At 42.3% G+C, this 20,460-nt stretch overlaps 1 protein-coding gene across 1 annotated transcript in view; it reads right to left on the bottom strand.

The window, feature by feature from the left end:
- The window catches only part of RAB40C (RAB40C, member RAS oncogene family), a 184,539-nt gene that overhangs the window by 42,229 nt on the left and 121,850 nt on the right, over positions 1-20,460 (bottom strand). Inside the window, exons 5-6 of the mRNA XM_069210486.1 lie at positions 12,336-12,413; positions 9,789-10,011 (exon numbers count right to left, since the gene is read on the bottom strand). Coding sequence (XP_069066587.1) covers positions 9,789-10,011; positions 12,336-12,413 — 301 coding nt within the window. The remainder of the gene's footprint in view (positions 1-9,788; positions 10,012-12,335; positions 12,414-20,460) is intronic.

The raw sequence follows: 20,460 nt of genomic DNA, 5'->3' as shown, positions 1-20,460 counted from the left end.
AGAAATAGGCAGAAGCTAGATGATCTTCCTGCGGCTTCCTGACCAAATCAGCAGACACTGATTTGATAGTCTAACCTCAGTTCATTATCTACCATATTCCCAAATTATTCAGCACCTGTTTGGCTGCTGGAAGGGACCTAAGTAACTTCAGTCACCATGGTGGACCTAACAGTGACAGCTGGGTCCCAACTATGAGAACTAGCCTCTAGAACAAAATGTAAGTTGGAGGGTACTCTCTCTGAGCCCAGAGATAGAAGACTATCAAAGTGTCATCTGCGTAAGAGATTAGCAAAGGATGGACACAGACATTAAAAAGCATAGGGTTAAATGAGGAAACCTGTGGCACCCCAAAAGCTATAGAATAGGTAATGGAAGCAAATAGTAAGAAGCAAATTGACAAGACTGTTGCTCTGAGAATGGAGTAAACAAATGTGGTTGAGGAGGGGCCTTGCCGTTAAGACCACAGTTTTTGAGTCTCCTAAGGACTTGGAGTACCATGGTGTCAAAATGGCACTCAAATACAAAAGAATGAGTGGTGCAGTCTAACCCTATCCAAAGTTTCTTTGAGGTCTTTTGTGTTCTCAAGGAGAGTAGACTTAGTGTATGGCCTGGGTGAAAGTCAGATTGGGACGTGTGTAAGAGGTTGTGAAACTTAAGGTATTAAGAAAGTCATCTGTAGATGTGTTTTTCCAAAATAGTTATCTGACTGGGAAAAGGAAAAGAGATTGAGAGATCACTTTTCAGCACCGGCGCACCCAAAGTCGGCTTGGTTAGTAGAATTTTAACAAAAAATAGGGTCCAACATGTCTCCACTATATACATAGGTGTGGTGACTAATTGCAAGAGCTGGAGGGGATCGGGTCTTTGATGGCTGCAAGCAGCACAGCAGCTGAGATTTTCAAAATAGAGATTATGATCGCTCAGTAGGGTAAAGTTAGCATATTTAAGCAAGTAAGGGGGGGTGAGTGCACCTTAAAGCTCAGTACATCAAATGGCTTCAGGCCCGGTGGGTGACAGATACAAAAGCCCATCAAAAGACAATTTGCTGGAGACCAACAAAGAGAAAACAATACCCTCAAAATCAGGAACTAAGAGGGGTTCTGTAAAGTAGGAGTAGATGGTGTTAAAAATAAAACCACCCACCTCCTCTATGTTGTTGGTCACGCTTAATGGCACAGAACTGTTCAGGAAAGAAGAAATAATATCAAGCGTTAAACACTCCATAAGCCAAGCTTAGGTTATATTATGCATTAGAGAATTCAAGACACCTAAATTGTCCTTAACTAGAACATGGCAGTTAAGGCTAAAAAAAAGTGTCATCTTTGTGTTTATCTTTTGCCTGCTGTCAGTGTAAGGTGCGTAATCAACCAATCTATGCGTAAATTAAAATTACGGCACAAAAATAACCTAGACATGTCCAACAGTGAAAGGGGTGTATTGTAGAGTTTTTTTTATTTTTTTAAATACATTTATTTTAGTCCTTGGTCCCATTTGGAAGCATATAGGCTTGCTTTTGGCATGCGTCCATGTTTTCGTCTTATTTTTATGGGGAGTGTGGAAACAAAGTATGAGACATTTGCCTGAACAACTTCACCACTAGATGCTACAAAATGGTGGCCAAGAGCAGCGCCAAAAGATGGCCGTTTGCAAAAAAAAAAAAAAAAAAAAAAAAAAAAAAAAAACAACAACAACAACAACAAACGCACAGGATGACTGGGGAGACTGAAGTCAACTCAGTCATAATATAAAAGCACACTACAACTAAAACCAATAACATTTAAAGCAGTAACAAGCAAAAGCCTAGTGAACTAGTAAGGAACAAATATAAAAATGGAGTAAACCAGCCCAAAGTGCAAAGGGCGATAAGTACACAAACAAAATTAAAACTCAGAGAGAGGAAGTGTTTGCAAATCAAGCCCTAAAATTAGTTTAACCCACCTGATGCAATTAAAGTATCTCTATACATATATCACTTGTGGTCGAAATTCCATGTGATGGGAATAGTAAAAGTTGAAAATGGTGAGCTGCAAAACAAATGTGGGGACAATTTGTTTTTACACAGATTTGTAATGCTGTGCTTTTGTTCATCTCAAAGTACTGGAGGAGAGAACATACATACAGAGACTGCTAAATTAAATGAGCCCAAAAAAGTGATTATGGGTATTCGGTGAAGTAATGTATCAGACCAGACAACATACAAAAGGCTGACTTGAGGCCAAAAGGGACATACCAGTACTGTGGTGAGCATGTGTATCTATTATTGGCCAAATACAAATATTGAATGGATCGCTGTAGTGTACACCGCTTGAAGAACTGGCATACAAAAATAGAGGTCACCTCTATTTTTACATAGCTTTTGAGAAACGTAGGAGTACCATATGCTAGTGGAAGAGGACATATATTGAGGAACCTAGAAAGACAAAGTGGAGTAAGAGAGACAGAAAAAGTTAGGGAATACTGGGACCTCTGTATAGTCAAACAATGTAACCGACTGTGAAAAAGATAAGATAACCGGGATTCCTGAAACTGTGACTGGTGTGTGCCAGGAGGAAACACTTGTGCACACCATTTTTTTTTCAAAAATAGTTAAATTGTGGACTATTGAAAAAATAAAAGAATAATAATAAAAAGGATTAGATCTGAGAAATGGCAGTAACACCCACAATGGGTGAATGGCTGAGGCCTCAATAATTACAGTACATGAAAGCACCAACACCCATCTAAAGTAAGTAATACCCAAAGTGTTACCGTTATAAGAATACACCAATATCGCTAATAGGACCATCCTCTTTCTGGATTACATCAGCATGAAAACGTTTGACAGAATATGAAGAGGGCAAATCCTGTAGCCGAAAATGCTGACATTGTTGTTCAAAAGAGAATTTATGAGAAATATCACAAAGGGAAAGTACCTCGAAAATTCAGTTCAATTCTTAAATAAAACATGCAAAACTGCAAATGTCCATGATATTGATGTCGTATTATCAATCGATTGGCAACCAATATCCAGTCTTTAGTCTTCATTTCTTCTCCTTTAAAAACAGACAGTAACAACACAGCCAGCACCACCAACCGAACAAGGCTGAGCACTTTGTGGCTGATGACCCATTTCAGAACTTCGGAAAGGCAATGTTTAAGGTGGCTGCTCGCATATTTCCTACACCGGGGAGATGTATTGTGATTTATATGCTGCAAGTCAGAAGCCAGTGTGAAAATGCTTGAGCTTCCATTAGGAGGTCTCCGGATTTCATCTTCCCAGTTTGTCGGGAAACTGTACAGCATAGTGATTGTGTTTCCTGTTTGCACTAACGCAGATGAAGTGTCATGAAAGCATCTATTACCACTTATTGTTAATGAAGTATTTTCTGGAAAAATACTCTGCACTCCTTAATGGCCTTTTATGTACTCTTCGAGGAGTCTCCATTTGCTTACTTGAGAGTGCTGAATAATAATTTAGTCCCGAAGTCAATTTCTTTACCTGTGGAGTAGCGACCAGTTTTCTTTTATGTCTTTTTTTTAAAACACAAGTTTGCGAAAAAGATTAAAACTACAATTGTGTTTTACAGTGAAGTTTAATTCTGAACTGACAGTTTTAACAGAGTAAAGCACCAAGACACTTAGTCATTTTTTTAAAGATTTCTAACTAATAAAGTAGCGCTAGAAAGCACACATAGGAAGAAATATTCTAGGCCAGTGGTTCCCAACCAGTGATCCGGCGGTTCCCAGCAAGTGATGGACGGAATGCTGAACATTGTCAAACATTCACCCCCAGTACAGTGATCTGGGCCTAAATCCATCGTTTTTTTGCTGCCCATGACATTCCAGTTTGGACCCAGGCATATGCAAATCAGTCTTGACCCTGTTCCCCATGGGAACAATCCAGCCTGAAGTATAGCTATTGCTATGTAATAAAGTGTATATACATAAAGTGGCTAAATGTGCAATTGAACATTTTAAAAAGGTATCATAAATGCCAAGGAATTTTAAATAAGAGGCCAAAAATTAAATTAGTGTCCTCAGATTGACTCACTGGAGCAGTGCACGTGCATCAAACAGAATATAGTATGGCTTCAATCAAATTTAGAAAAAGCTCCAACCTTCCTATTACAATTTGTATTCTTTACATTTTATTTGTTTCCAAATTAAATAAAGTGTGTTATCTTTTGTGTATATATTTGATGGAATGTTTGTTTCTGTATTGTTCTGCAGTTAAAATCATCGCCAATGTTTAGACCGGGGTCCCTGGCTTCCAGTAATGACTGAGTGGGGGTCCCCGGATTCCAATAATGATTCAGTGGGAGGTCCCCGGGTTCCAGTAATGATCAAGTGCGGGTCCTCAGAAGTCATAAGTTTGGGAACTACTGTTCTAGGCAATGTGAAAGTAGTCAAGATTTCCGGACAGTGAAGACTGCTTTTATTCAGATATATGAAACAAAACATAAATATAAAATCACCAGTGCCTGGTAACACATGAAGATATCCTATGCATAGGACCTCTTGCACTTGGGAATTAGAGGAACGAGGCACTTAAGGAAAACGTTACTTACCTAGTAAGCATCTGTTTGTGGCATGTCGTGCTGTAGATTCACATGTTCTGCATACTCCTGCCATCTATTGTTGGATCTGGAGTGTTGCAAGTTGTTTTTCTTCGAAGAAGCACAAAGAAGTCACAGGATTGAGTCATTCTTTCTCGGTGATACTGCGATACTGGACTCTTTGTTAAATAGTTTTCCCGCAGGCGGGTGAGAAAAGGAATGTACAGGAAACAGAGAAAGGAGATGCCAAAGAAATGTAACTACATATGTACAAGTATATGCAAATATAAAGTAACTGGAACAGCCATAATCGTCCGAGGCGGTATGAGGGCGCATGTATATCTACATCACTACATGCCACAAATGATGCTTTCTGGGAGAGTAACATTTTCCGTTTGATGGCATGTGAGGCGGTAGATACATATGCTCTGCATAGACTGTAAAGCAGTCCCTCCATTAAAGCAGTGGCTAGTCTGTGGGAGTTGCGGTTGACTGGAAAAGAGTTCATAGCACAGCTTGACCTACATTGGCTTGCTGACGTACTAGTGCATCCACACAGTAATGCTGTGTAAATGTATGTTATGTAGACCATGTCGCTGCCTTACAAATGTCAGCTATCTGTATGTTTCCAGGGAAAGCCACAGTGGCTCCTTTTTCCCTAGTAGAATGTGCACTAGGAATAACAGGTAACTGTCTCTTTGCTTTAGCATAGCAAGTTTGAATAAATTTTACAATCCATCTAGCTATGCTGTTTTTAGATACTGGACTGCCTTTGTGAGGTAGTGAAAAAGCTCCAAAGAGCGGTTTGGGTTTCCTAAATGTCAATGTAAAACATAAGTGCTTGTTTAATCTCTAGAGTGTGGAGAACTCTTTCTGCAACCAAGTCAGGATGCCGAAAGAAAAAGGGAGCTCAATGGAATCGTTGATATGGAATTAGGAAACCACTTTAGGAAGGAACTTCTGGTTTGTACGAGCTTCCACCTTGTGTCTATGAACCTGGAAGAAATGTTCTTCCAAGGTTAGGGTCTGGAGCTCACTATCATGTGTGAGAGATATGATAGCGAATAAAAACGCCTCTTTCCAGGAAAGATATCGAAGAGGACATGAATGAAGTGGCGCAAAAGCAGGGCCATGAGCCTAGTAAGCACAATATTGAGGTTCCAGGATGGAGGAACTCTGGGTGGAATAACTCTTTTAAGGCCTTCCTTGAAATCTGTGATGACTGGGATTCTCAACAGGGAAGTATGTCTGTTCTGTAGATATGCAGCTATAGCTGTGAGATGTAAGCAAATGGAAGTGTAAGTTAAATTAGCTTTCTGTAAATGTAGCAAATAAACAAGGTCTTGGACAGTAGCTTTCATGGGTTTAATATGTTTGGGCTGGCAGTAGTATACAAAATGTTTCTATTTTGCAGCATAACATGCTCTGGTTGTAGGTCGACAAGCTTCCCTGAGAATGTCCATACATTCTACAGGCAATCCTAAGAAACCAAACTCTGACTTCAGGAGCCATATCACAAGGTTGAGTGACTTGGAGTCTGGATGTCTGATCTCTCCTTGATTTTGAGTGAGAAGGTACGGCCTGTTGGGGAGGTTCTAGTGGGGAATTACTGAGAGGTCCAGAAGTTTGGTGAACTATGGCGGACATGCCCAAGTAGGAGCTACAAGGATCATGGAGAGAGATGTCTGCCTGATTCTCCGAAACAGAAATGGAATGAGTGGGAGAGGTGGAAAGGCGTAAGCAAATATCACTGACCAGTTCATCCACAGAGCATTGCCCTTGAATAGAGGGTGCGGGTACCTGGAGGCAGAGCTTGGGCATTTTGCGTTTTCTGCTAGAGCAAAAGGGTCTATCTGAGGAGTGCCCCACTTTAATTATTATTTTTGAAAGACTTGCAGGTGCAGTTCCTATTAATGGACTTGTTGCTGCATCCTGCTGAGCAGGTCTGCAAAGTCGTTGTCCGCTCCTGGGAGACACTCTGCCACCAGGTGAATGTGGTGATAGGGATTCCACTTCCATACTGTCTGAGAGAGTTGTGACAATTGAGGGGGACCGTGTCCCCTCCCCGATCCGTACGTAATACATGGCTGTCATGTTGTCTGTGTGGACTAAAACAACCTTGTGAGATAAGTGATGAAGAAATTATTTCAAGGCTAGAAATACTGCCTGAAGCTCGAGGTTATTGATATGTAGGGATTGGTGACTTAGATCCCAAAGACCCTGTATTGTGAGGTGTTGAAGGTGAGCGCCCCAACCCATCAGTGATGTGTCTGTGGTCAGAATGACCGGAGGTACGGGGTACAGAAAAGGCAGCCCTTTTAACAGGTTGGTAGTGTTCCACCACTGCAGCGAGCGGTAAGTATGGTGGTCTAACAACAATAGATCTTCCAGGTGACCCTGTGACTGAGACCACTGACGAAACAGACACTGCTATAGAGTATGCATGTGGGGTCTGGCATGGGGAATGATGGCAATGCAGGAGGCCATCATCCCTAACAGGCGCATGATAGTCCTGACTATGTATGTACAATTCTTATCAAAAAAGGGGAGACAAGACTGAAAACTGTAAACCTGAGTCAGATTAGGGTAAACTAGCCCCAAATCTGCATTGAGAGCAGTTCCTAGATAGAGCTGTATCTGAAGAGGATGTATATGGGAATTTGACAAAGTTGATTGTGAATCCCAGTGTGTGAAACAGGTCCACTGTTATCCAAGTGTGACATTGGCACTGGGGTAGTGTGCTGGCCTTGATGAGCCAGTCGTCTATGTAAGAGAACACATGCATATTTGTTCAAGGTGTGCAGTGACTACTGCTAAGGACTTTGTGAAGACTCTGGGAGCAGTCGTGACTCCGAGAGCCAGGACTTTGCACTAGTAATGTTTGCCTGCAACTACGAATCTTAGGTATTTTCGATGTGCTGGGTGAATGGGGATATGGAAGTAGGTGTCCTTTAGATCTAGGGCCATCATAAAGTCGCCCTGCTGTAGAAGTGGAATAACGTCTTAAAGAGTAACCATAAGAAAGTGTTCTGAGAGGATGTAGTGGTTTAATGCTTTGAGGTCCAGAATAGGCCTGAGAGAGCTGTCTTTTTTGGGGATGAGGAAGTATAGGGAGTAGACTACTTATCTCTGGTGTTTTAAGGGGACAATCTTGATGGCCCCTTTGAGAAGAAGGGACTGAACTTTTTGTTTGAGAAATGTGCAATGCTTGTGGGATAGTCTGCAAGAGCCAGGGGAAATGTTTGGAGGATTGGTAATGAGCTCCAGACAATAACCATGTTGGATAATGGAAAGGACCCATTGGTCCATGGTGCTGTTGAACCATTCTGTATGAAAAGTTTTAAATAGTGCCCTGACAGATTTGGAGTGGGTGGGGGTGGGGGGGGCTGAATCCATAGTTCTTTTTTCATAAGCAAACAACCAATTCAACTGTTATTTTGAGAAGCACTTCTCAGAAAGGAAACTCTTCTATAATAAGTTCCACCAATAAACTAAAGCACCTGCCTGAGTAAATACAGACCATGCCCTCAGTCTTCTGGGATCAGAGTCCCCTGATTTTTCAGGGACATCTGAACTTGGCTCAAGCACAGTCTTACATGGTAGGAAGAGGAAACCACAGGATATTTTAGCAAAGGTATTTAAGGGCCTCAGTCAGCCTCCAGCTGGAGCAGTTAGGCAAACAAAATCACAAAGATATTTGAGGCGCTGGGTGTTGAAAGGTTTTCACAGAAACTAAAAGAATTGGCCCCGGAGAACAGGCTAGATTAAAAGAAAGTGTTTTAATTTGGTAAAGTTAGTCTCCATTCAAGCACCAGAGATACTGCCATGTTGGTAGGTTTGTAGTTTCTACATGTAAACAAGATACTACTGTGTTAATTACAATTTCAAATACGATTTTGGTGGGCTGACTGGTCCCACTTCACTTTATTTTTTCAACATGGCATGTAGGAAGGAGGAACAGGAACCTACGGATCCCAATTACTCACCCTGCTTTCACACTCTATCTTTAATATTTCAATAGTATTTAGTATTTCTGCTGAAGGTAAGAGAAATGACAGCATCTATTTCTCCAGAAAATTTGTTGTATACATTACTCTATACAGAAAAAGGGTCTTGGCTAGAAACTGGAATAGGACATAGGACTTTGATCATTTGAGTCCTATTATGTGAATGAACACTTTCAGACTATGGGACCAGTTGGGTCAAAACTCCCAGCAGTGTTTTCATTGCAAACTAGTTAAATAAGCTGAATTCTCCCAAACAATGGAACACCACTAAAAAGATTAGGGCAGTAAACAAAAAATCAAAGAAAACATACCAAGAGTCTGACGCTTTGAAGATCTCTGAGGTCTTTTCCACAAAGTCAAGGGAAAAACCCTTGGAAGGTCTTTCCACAGACTACAGGGAATTGTTACTCAAAGAACCAATTCAGCAGGAGCAAATGCTCCGATCCTATACAAAGACATTGATCACTTCCAGCATCTGTTTGAAACGTAAGGCTTCCTTCTCACAAGCAAACCTTTTACATACACGGACCACCGGCTATTTACTTACCGTGGGTGGCCAAGGGTGAGAGAGAGATAGAAGTATAAACGGGGGGTGAGAGAGCTCTTTGGCCACAACTAAATATGAAGATTTTACCATACTTTTTCCTTCGTATTGTCTTTTGCATACAAAGTTCTCTAGTGAACCTCGTCAGATCAATGCACACGCAGATACAGCTCTGCTCAGTATCGCTGGGACAGGTAAACAACCATTCACTTGTCTCAGATTTCTCACACAAAGAGCCTGTGCCAAGGTCTTACAATCTGCACTATCCATACCCAGATGTACATACAAAAACAACCCAAGCTGCTTGTCTCTCAAACTGACTTAAATTACATTTGGATCAAGCAGTTAGGCTAATATACAGAACACATTTTATTTGTGCCACATTATGCTAGAGCTCATCAGAATACCATAACTTATGCCCACTTCTTTGCACAGGGCAGTACCAATAAGAACTAAATGGATGTGAGTGTCTGAAAACCAGGACATATTGGAAATAACGTACAAATTGGAAGCAGATAAATTTAGACCGCAACATTGTCTAATAATTAGCACACAGGTGTAAAGTGGTTGCAGAAACACTCCATATGTCATGCACATATTTCATCTGCACTGGGGTGTTTTTTTTTGCATCTGCCATTGACAGTCTTTAATGACCACTGGGTCTAAAAGTATGCACTTTTACATCCAGTTTCCTGTCCTCACCTCTGTTGGGCCTCCAGATCTTCTCCATGCCATGCCTCATGAGGACAATTCGAGACAGCTCAGTGAATGACTCAATCACGTTGAAATTGCAAAGAGGGCTGACTTCAAAGAAGGTCATGCCGTTCTTCTCTGCATAGGCACGAGCCTGCTCTGTTGGGACCTGCCGCTTGAAAGCCAAGTGTAGCCGGTTTCCAACAAGAATCCGTGGTACCCCAGGTGCATGCTTTGTAGAAAATAACAAAATGTGTTAGATGTATACACAAAAGAGACAAGTGAATAGCAGTAATACTAAAAAGGTACGATTAAGGCACTTGCATGACGGTTTGGGGCCATGCCTTAACTCCTCTGCCCTTAGCCCCTTCAAATCATTAGTTACAAAACCTTTATTTCACCTACCTGCTTGTTTAGCACCTTTACTTAAATACACAACAAAATACTGCCAGCTGAAATGCTGCACCGTGACCATCACTTTTGTCCATTTTACAAGACCTACATCTATCTTTCCATTAACACTGTCATTATCCCCAGCTTCCCTCACAGGAACAACAAATCTTCTATTCCAGTTGGAAGTCAGTTCAATGTGTTTAGAAACCTTTCTCTGCAGGCCTACTTACCCTATTACCGATGATCATCAGTAAGTGATCTCTCGACCCTCTTTCATTAACTTCACCTTCACTTGAACAAGATTATTCCCTATATTATATTGATAGACCAGAGACATACTAAAACGTATATCTCCCCACACAAGATTCTGGTGCTTAGATCAATATGGCAATACTTTCCTTTAAAACATTAGATCGACTTCAGCAATTTTCAATAGATCACATCAACAGTGACCTAGAATCCATAACGCAGTAAGTAGCCAGTCAAGATAACAACATGACCCTACAACACCCCGAACAATTAGGTAGCACCCAGCCTGCAGTCTTCTCAATTCTATCCAATGAATGGCACCAACACAAATCGATCTTTGTTATAAAAATGCCCCCACACGTCTTTAAAAAAAACCTTCACACAGAACATGTATGGATAAATAACAGATGCAGAACCAAAACGCTCAGAAAAATAAATGGTATTTTGCTAAGAGTTGTGTTTCACTTTTTTTTGTTTTTTTCCATTTCACATAATTAATTCTGTACTTAACAGTTACTTTTATTTGCAGTACTTGCCTTTCAATTTCATGAGCAATACAAATAATTACATTAGACTGAAGACTAAGTTTGTTTTTCCCATATGTGCAACTTGTTATTTAGGCCAAGCTAGTAAGACAGCACAAACAGTCTGGTTGTCAAAGACGTTATGAGCTTATCAGCAACTTCCAGGAGCCTTAGAGCCCACCCATTGCTTGCCTTTGGTTGGCTTTATTGTCACTCAATTTCGAGCTTCTTACTTGATGGCTTTCTCTGTCCATCTTTTGTCTGTTCCTCCCCTGGAGGACATCCTTTTTACCATCCTCGTAACTGGTTGCCTTCTGTCCTTCCACTTCTCACTTTTAGTGAACTACTTTTTTCTTTTTGATTTAACGCTCAGAGTGCATATGTTCGCTCCCTGTTGTATTTCTTCACCCCCAGAAGCTCTGTGTTTGCTCTCACTCCCTTGTATTTCACCTCCTGTCCCTCTGTTCGTATCTCTCGTGTGCTTCTGCCCCCACTTTGCTGTCACCCTTGTGTGCTGTCTCCCTTGTATGCCATCTCCTTTATGTGCTTCTCCCCCTGCCCCTTTTCCCATCTTGCTCCCACTCCCCGTTGCTTCCCCCAACCAGCAGCACTGTCATCTAACCTTTTTTTGTCAATAATAGACAGCACTGGCATAAAGCATTGTTTTTTTTTACCAATGTTTTTCAAATTTGCCAAAACAAGCATTGGCAAAACCAATAGCTCCAAAACTATAGACCTGTGCTCTTAATACAAGCATGGAGGGCTCTTGAAGCTAGAAGACTGCTGGTTGGATAGGGAGCATCAATGCAAATGACAAATGCTCTTTGCAAACTAAGCCTATGATTTTTAGGTGTAGCAAAAACATAAAAGCAAGACTATTTAAAGTGCTTGTTTTGTTACTTAACTGTTGTGGAGGGATAGGCTGGCAACTCAATCTCTGGGCTTTTCTCATGTAATCATTTGATAGCACAAGGTTCTGTGGTGTGGCTTTTACGCTGGTCATGGTCAGTGAAACACAACAATGTAATTTATATGCGGAAAACATACTCATTGGTTCAAAGAAAAACTATGTTGTTAGGCACCTTTTATATGGCCCAACGAGCCTGATGAACTATCCTTCACAATTATTTATTTTTATTAGAAGTAATGTGTTCAGAAGAAATTTAGTAAGATAATGTTTGACTATACAAAACCAGTGGAAACCTTTCATTCGTTATATTTGTTTCAAGCAAAGTTCCCTGGTATAGGATTCAAAATCATATACCATTTGAATAATTTTTAAGCCCATCTTTACATTCAGTGACAATACAGAACTTTTGCAGAGAAGTTCTTAAAGCCTCTAATTTCAGCCATCTATTTCTTGTGCACATAAAACATGTGTGTGTCCTACCTCATCTATTTCCTTGATCCATCGGTCAATGCCATCAAAGGACCAACGATTGGTGATATCGTACACCAAAAGAATACCCTTAAAAAAAATGAAAAACAGGTTTAGCATTGCATTTTTACAAGGAAACCCATAAACTGATGAGCTTTACTGAAATAAAGTTGACAGCATCGCGATTCAAGCAAGAAGGGGTAACCTCTAGTTGAGTTGCTATTTACCTTCTCTTCTTAGCATCACTCATTTCCTCTGCAAGTTCCTAGGGTTTCACTCACAATTTTTCTCTCAGTCTCTGAAGGCATATGGTCAATGCTGTTACTGTAGTTGGTGAGCTGTTTTACTTAATTGTATGTTCAAAGTGTTTAAGGAAACGCTTACCACTTTACCTGTCCACTATTCGAGATTTGGTTACCTCCAAGACTTATTGCTGGATGGTTGAAACTGCCTTTTTATAATCATTCAATTTCAAGAGTGTTTGACATCTCTCTTTTGTTACCCACTTCAATTATTGACTGTACTGAAGGTTTGCTGACACAGGCAAAGCAATGCGATCAGATTTCTCATGTTCTCCATACGTGTCACAGTGTGTTGCTTCACTTTATAACTTTCTTTAAAGTCAGAGGATGTTTTTTACAGGGTGCTTTCCAGTCGCACCTGGCTTGCCTAGCAGAACAACTTAAGCTCTCAGGAGTTATACGATCTCTTAATGTTAAAGACCTCAGATCCCTCGACATGGCAACATTTAGAATGCCTACATTTGCATTTTGGGCATTTTCTTTACCTGGTATTGTCTTTGGAAGTCTCTACCTTTTGATAAGTACTGGCTGCCAAAGAATGTATCAAATCACACAAATAATTTTAGGATGCTTATCCGCCTGGCACTTTCTGAAAGGATGAAAAGATCGGAATGCAGCCAATTACCCTTGAGCACACAACTAGGAATTAAATTAAATCATTTGAAATCACAACTCAAAGTGCAAATACCCAGCTGGACAGCATCTATGTTTCCACTGATGGGTGCTGCACAAACTGTCGCTAGTATGTAGTCTGTAAGCTACCATTTCAGTAGCAATCACAAGGATGAATGACTTGCACAGAAGGCTCCTGTAAGTAGGTCCTTTGGCGAATGACCTGTAGAGAAGGATCCGTTCGGTAGATCCTTTGAACAATACTATGTGCATACAAACTTCACAAAAGATGCCCAATAAAACAGGAAGTGATCTCAATCACTTTTACGGAGTGAGATGTTTCCTTTTAGCCCGTCTTTCCAATGGCTATGCTTAGCACCGTTTTGAAATTTATGGATTAACTACCCAGTTATGAATGGTAGCCCCAAGGATGTGTAGGCTACAATGAGTTACAAGACCCACCGCCAACATCAAGGTCTTCAGATTAGACAAGTCTCCATCATACTTGGTGAGGGAGAAAATGAGATATGTGGGAACAGAAGGAGACTAGAAGGGTAGCGGGGTACTTGTGAACTTGGTTCAGATCAGGTTCTATCCTGACCAAACCCAGTAGAGTTCCCTTGGCCCTTAAGAAGCATAGGTATAAAAACTTACCATTCAATAGCAAAGAAGATAGATAAGGTTGCATCCCATGAAACTCCAATGAATTTACCCAGATGGAATGTGTTGGGAATGTAAAATTAGAAAGTAAATGCTGGAATTTAATTGGGTGCCCCTCAACATTTCTCTCGATAAAGACCATATAAGAAATCTGCAACCGTGTTTCATTGAAAACTATTTTTGTACAAATTATATGCAAAAATATTAAAACACTTAAAAAGGAGAGTGACAAGTTCAAATGAGTAAAGAATATAAAAGCATATTACATTAAGTCCCTTCTTACAGAGTCCTGGTTAGTAATCACTTGCACTGACATATGTGACATTATGAGGGGTGCATCATAGTTGTTGTATACCTGAAAGCAGGCAGCCAGGTGCCACTACAACAATTTCTGTTTATGAGATTCCATCAAGTTCTCACTCAGCAAGCCTAGTAAAAAGACAAGTGTTCTGAAAGTGGAACTGCTCCTCTCGCTTCCAGATAGCTAAAGCAACAGTTTTATAGTGATTCTCACAGAGATGGTGAGAAGCTGCCTAGGATTAGTGGGGTAACGTGAGAGAACTCCCAAGTATTATTTTAACATATTACACACTATCAGACCTCCGAATTCAAAATACACTTTGTCACAGATAAGAAAGATAAACGAGGGAATAATCAACAGTTGCAAATTAGTAACAAACAAGCCTAACAGAAATACCTGGCTGGTACACAATATAAAACAGATGACAAAGGGGGGGTGCAGACAACAGGTAATGGGATGCAAGGTCCTGTAGGAGTAAGGTTCGAGCGTGTTGTTCATCTTATTTATGTATATTCAAAAAGAGCTTTGCAGCCCGGTCACTGGAGGGCAGCAAACTCCTAGGGTATGTATTAAAGGCGAACATCCACCAAAATTATATTAATCACTATAGAGCATGTAACGTGCGCTTACAAAAACATAACTTCCCATAAGCTGCTTGCCTCATGGGTGCAAGCTATGTTTAAGAATGCACTTTATTAAAATAACTAAGAGGAATATGAACTAAAAGGCATCACCTTCACGAAAGCACTTTAAAAAGTGTTTTCACCTGCATTCCTCAAAGTACACTGAACTGGGTGATTGAGAACTAAAGTGTCTAATAAAGTTCAGCGTGGTCCGTACGAAGTTATAACCCCTTCACCCGGCAAAAGGTATTGGATCCTTCCAATGAAACACAGGACATATTCTCTTTGCCTTGCCCATGATAACCAACTAGTTTCCACAAAGCTGGCAGACCTTGCAAACTTAGGATATCGCAGAGTACCAAACATGAGCTGCATGACAAGCTAAGAGGTGGAAAGAAGGGGGAAGGAGGGGCAGCATCAGATCTGATAATATAACACAAGCTGCTTGGAAATACACTTATGGCAGTTCCAGGATAACAGCTGTGGTAACGTTTTAATAAGACTTTTAGAAAGAAAGAGGAGCTAAAGTAAAACACTGCGTAAACTTCAAGTCTGACTTTTGCACAGTGAACATATGTTAAAGAGCTTCATGAACACTGAGCAGGTGCAAACATGACAATGTAAGATGGACAGAGACGGAAGTGGATCAGAACAGGTGGCAATGCAAGCACTGCTCCAACATTTCAATTGTAACCCAACTAACAGCAGTGCAAGCCACACACACACAACAGCATGTGTGTCTCCTCCAGAAAAGCAGGTATAGCCCAGAGCACGTGTCACTCAAACACGAGTGTACAGCACAGGCGAGGTAGAGCACATGTGGTAGTAGAGCAAAGCAGCATGTCACTATGGATGTTTCATCCGATGCGCGCGTTTTGAAGATTTCTATGACTGATTGGACCAGTAGACATTGGTCTCAAAATTCATATAAAAAGAACAGATTTTGTGATCCATTCCAGCTTCTAATAAATCAATCCATGGGTGCGAGCAGGCTTTGGCACCATGTCCGGTTTGTGTGTAGTTATCATATTTCAGTGTATAATGCCCTACCTAGCAGAATTGCTGTAAAACTGATACACAATGATGCATTACGAATGTCTCCCTATTAGGAAACTTTGAGACACAACTCAAAAGTCTCAGCAAGAGGAGAACTACAAATCAGAACATTAAGGAACAGGTAAAACTGTTACAGTAGGGATAATAGACCATAAGGGGTGTTGTGTTTTAAGTGAATTAAATAAACTTCTGTTTAATTCTAAATAAATCCACAGGATGAACGACTGTTTCAGAATCACTACTGTGTTGCATAAAAAATGTACAGGGCCTACAAAGGAGAGTGGAGGCAACGGCCTCAGCACTAATGTTGTAGCACTAAGGATGCACCAGCGTGGAAGTGGATTCAAAGTGTTCCTTTGTCTACGACCCCGACGATCCTGTGCCCATGTTTGATCGGGCTGAATGTGCTGTGTAGAGAGTGCAGGATCCTGTTAGGCACTTAGCTTAGATCGAGGCTCATGAACAATCTTAGAACTTTGACACAAATGAAATAGAGAGATTGTGGTAGGCCAAAAGCCCACTCTACTAGAGGGAAGGCAGCTAGTGCAGCCTTGATGAGAAATGTCCCTTTGGCAGAAATATGCAAGGCTGCCACTTGGAAGTCAGTCCATACCTTTACTAAGCATTACTGCCTTGACACAGACGCTAGGGCAGATGCGCAGGTTGGACAGGCCTTGCTCAAGAATTTATTTGCATGATTCATGTTTTCTCAGTATTCTTCTGTCTACTCCACCGCGGTTATGGGGATGGGCTTGCTACTCTATTCAGTGCTTATGACTATACACGAAATCCCCTACGAGAGAAGGAATGGTTTCTTACCTGTAACTCCAGTTCTCTCGTAGGGGTATTTCCATGATAGTCATAAGCAACCCTCCCTCCTCCCCGGTGGAGTTGACATAGAACAAGTTACCATGAATATTATCGAGGTTGGTACTCCAACAAATGTTTTGTTCCTTCATGTCAGGGTACAAGCCTCCAAAAAGAACTGAGGCAGCTGCCTTTTGCTGTGCATGATGGGAAACAGGAAGACTTTACTTTCTTAAAGGCACAGCTCTATTTTCATTCTGTATAATGGCAGCCTATGGGCTACACTGCCCTGCATTGTTTTATTCTCATGAGAGGTGTAAATAAAATATGAGAATGTATTTGTTAATATATTTATAGAATAAATAGATGTTTAAATGTGAATTTACACTACAACTGTTTTTTCTTTTAACAATTTGGCCTGTGTAGCTGTTCACATAGGCTGCACATTGTTATTCTTAAGTGTTTTTTCACAGACCTTTTTTTTCAAAGGGCTGATAATTGCACTTAAGAATATACTTCACAACAGTGCTCCGGGGTCCCCGCAGGCGCGCGGAACTATTCAGTGCTTATGACTATCATGGAAATTCCCCTACGAGAGAATGCAGTGTACCCACATATTTAGCCACTAGAGGGGAGAGTACCCTACACGTTTTCAGGCCCAGCAGGTCTATTGCAGTAATATTACAAACAAGGCCCTTAAAAAACACAAAGTACTCCAAGCCGTAAAACAAAAGTTCCCCCCCATGAAAGCTTAAAAAGACATTGAATGGTGGGAGAGCTTACTATTTTGGGGTCCCCCACAACCTAGTGTGGGGGACCAAGAGATGGCCTAGACAGAAAGAGTGCGTCATGCTGAATGTTTTGATGGTGGTTCCATTGTCCTGGGACCACTACGCGGTAGGTTTTGGGCAAAAATGTTTTGTAAAAGGAATGCCCCGCGAAGCATTGTGGGGCGAATTTCAGAGTGCAGCGAATATCGTAGTATCTTGACTGTAATGCTCAGAACAGCCCCTATAGGGCACTACAATAAAAATAGCATTTGTAAGAAACATGGTCATGTAACCCTATTGTGTAGGAAAGTACCATCTTGCCTGGCATGTTACCCCCATATTTCACTGTATATATGTTGTTTTAGTTGTATGTGTCACTGGGACCCTGCCAGCCAGGGCCCCAGTGCTCATAAGTGTGCCCTGTATGTGTTACCTGTGTTATGACTAACTGTCTCACTGAGGCTCTGCTATCCAGAACCTCAGTGGTTATGCTCTCTCATTTCTTTCCAAATTGTCACTAATAGGCTAGTGACCAATTTCACCAATTTACATTGTCATACTGGAACACCCTTATAATTCCCTAGTATATGGTACTGAGGTACCCAGGGTATTGGGGTTCCAGGAGATCCCTATGGGCTGCAGCATTTCTTGTGCCACCCATAGGGAGCTCTGACAATTCTTACACAGGCCTGCCACTGCAGCCTGAGTGAAATAACGTCCACGTTATTTCACAGCCATTTACCACTGCACTTAAGTAACTTATAAGTCACCTATATGTCTAACCTTTACCTGGTAAAGGTTGGGTGCTAAGTTACTTGGTGTGTGGGCACCCTGGCACTAGCCAAGGTGCCCCCACATTGTTCAGGGCAAATTACACGCGTGCACTATACATAGGTCACTACCTATGTATAGCTTCACAATGGTAACTCCGAATATGGCCATGTAACATGTCTAAGATCATGGAATTGCCCCCCCCAATGCCATCCTGGCATTGGTGAGACAATCCCATGATCCCACGGGTCTCTAGCACAAACCTGGGTACTGCCAAACTACCTTTCCCAGGGTTTTACTGCAGCTGCTGCTGCTGCCAACCCCTCAGACAGGTTTCTGCCCTCCTGGGGTCCAGCCAGGCTTGGCCCAGGAAGGCAGAACAAAGAACTTCCTCAGAGAGAGGGTGTCACACCCTCTCCCTTTGGAATAAGGTGTCAGGACTGGGGAGGAGTAGCCTCCCCCAGCCTCTGGAAATGCTTTGATGGGCACAGATGGTGCCCATCTCTGCATAAGCCAGTCTACACCGGTTCAGGGATCCCCTAGCCCTGCTCTGGCGCGAAACTGGACAAAGGAAAGGGGAGTGACCACTCCCCTGACCTGCACCTCCCCTGGGAGGTGCCCAGAGCTCCTCCAGTGTGCTCCAGACCTCTGCCATCTTGGAAACAGAGGTGCTGCTGGCACACTGGACTGTTCTGAGTGGCCAGGGCCAGCAGGTGATGTCAGAGACTCCTTCTGATAGGCTCCTTCAGGTGTTGCTAGCCTATCCTCTCTCCTAAGTAGCCAAACCTCCTTTTCTGGCTATTTAGGGTCTCTGCTTTGGGGAATTCTTTAGATAACGAATGCAAGAGCTCATCAGAGTTCCGCTGCATCTCTCTCTTCACCTTCTGCCAAGGAATCAACTGCTGACCGCGCTGGAAGCCTGCAAAACTGCAACAAAGTAGCAAAGACGACCACTGCGACCTTGCAACGCTGATCCTGCCGCCTTCTCGACTGTTTTCCTGGTGGAGCATGCTGTGGGGGTAGTCTGCCTCCTCTCTACACTAGAAGCTCCAAAGAAATCTCCCGTGGGTCGACGGAATCTTCCCCCTGCAATCGCAGGCACCAAAGAACTGCATCACCGGTCCTCTGGGTCTCCTCTCAGCACGACGAGCGAGATCCCTTGAACTCAGCAACTCTGTCCAAGTGACTCCCACAGTCCAGTGACTCTTCAGTCCAAGTTTGGTGGAGGTAAGTCCTTGCCTCCACACGCTAGACTGCATTGCTGGGTACCGCGTGATTTGCAGCTGCTCCTGTGCACTCTTCCAGGATTTCCTTTGTGCACCGCCAAGCCTGGGTCCCGGCACTCTAACCTGCAGTGCACGACCTCCTGAGTTGTCCTTCGGCGTCGTGGGACCTTCCTTTGTGACTTCGGGTGAGCTCCGGTTCACTCCACTTCGTAGTGCCTGCTCCGGCACTTCTGCGGGTGCTCCATGCTTCTGAGTGGGCTCCTTGTCTTGCTGGGCGCCCCCTCTGTCTCCTCACGCAATTGGCGACATCCTGGTCCCTCCTGGGCCACAGCAGCATCCAAAAACCCTAACCGCGACCCTTGCAGCTAGCAAGGCTTGTTTGCGGTCTTTCTGCACGGAAACACCTCTGCACGACTCTTCACGATGTGGGACATCCATCCTCCAAAGGGGAAGTTTCTAGCCCTAGTCGTTCTTGCAGAATCCACAGCTTCTACCATCCGGTGGCAGCTTCTTTGCACCCACAGCTGGCATTTCCTGGGTATCTGCCCACTCCCGACTTGATCGTGACTCTTGGACTTGGTCCCCTTGTTCCACAGGTACTCTCGTCAGGAAATCCATCGTTGTTGCATTGCTGGTGTTGGTATTCCTTGCAGAATTCCCCTATCACGACTTGTGTGCTCTTTGGGGAACTTAGGTGCACTTTGCACCCACTTTTCAGGGTCTTGGGGTGGGCTATTTTTCTAACCCTCACTGTTTTCTTACAGTCCCACCGACCCTCTACAAGGTCACATAGGTTTGGGGTCCATTCGTGGTTCGCATTCCACTTCTAGAGTATATGGTTTGTGTTGCCCCTATCCCTATGTGCCCCCATTGCATTCTATTGTGACTATACTTTGTTTGCACTGTTTTCTATTGCTATTACTGCATATTTTGGTATTGTGTACATATATCTTGTGTATATTTGCTATCCTCATACTGAGGGTACTCACTGAGATACTTTTGGCATATT

The sequence above is a fragment of the Pleurodeles waltl genome, chromosome 10 (genome assembly GCF_031143425.1).
Source record: "Pleurodeles waltl isolate 20211129_DDA chromosome 10, aPleWal1.hap1.20221129, whole genome shotgun sequence".
NCBI classification, from domain to species: Eukaryota; Metazoa; Chordata; class Amphibia; order Caudata; family Salamandridae; genus Pleurodeles; species Pleurodeles waltl.
This window is presented reverse-complemented; position numbering and strand designations above follow the sequence as displayed.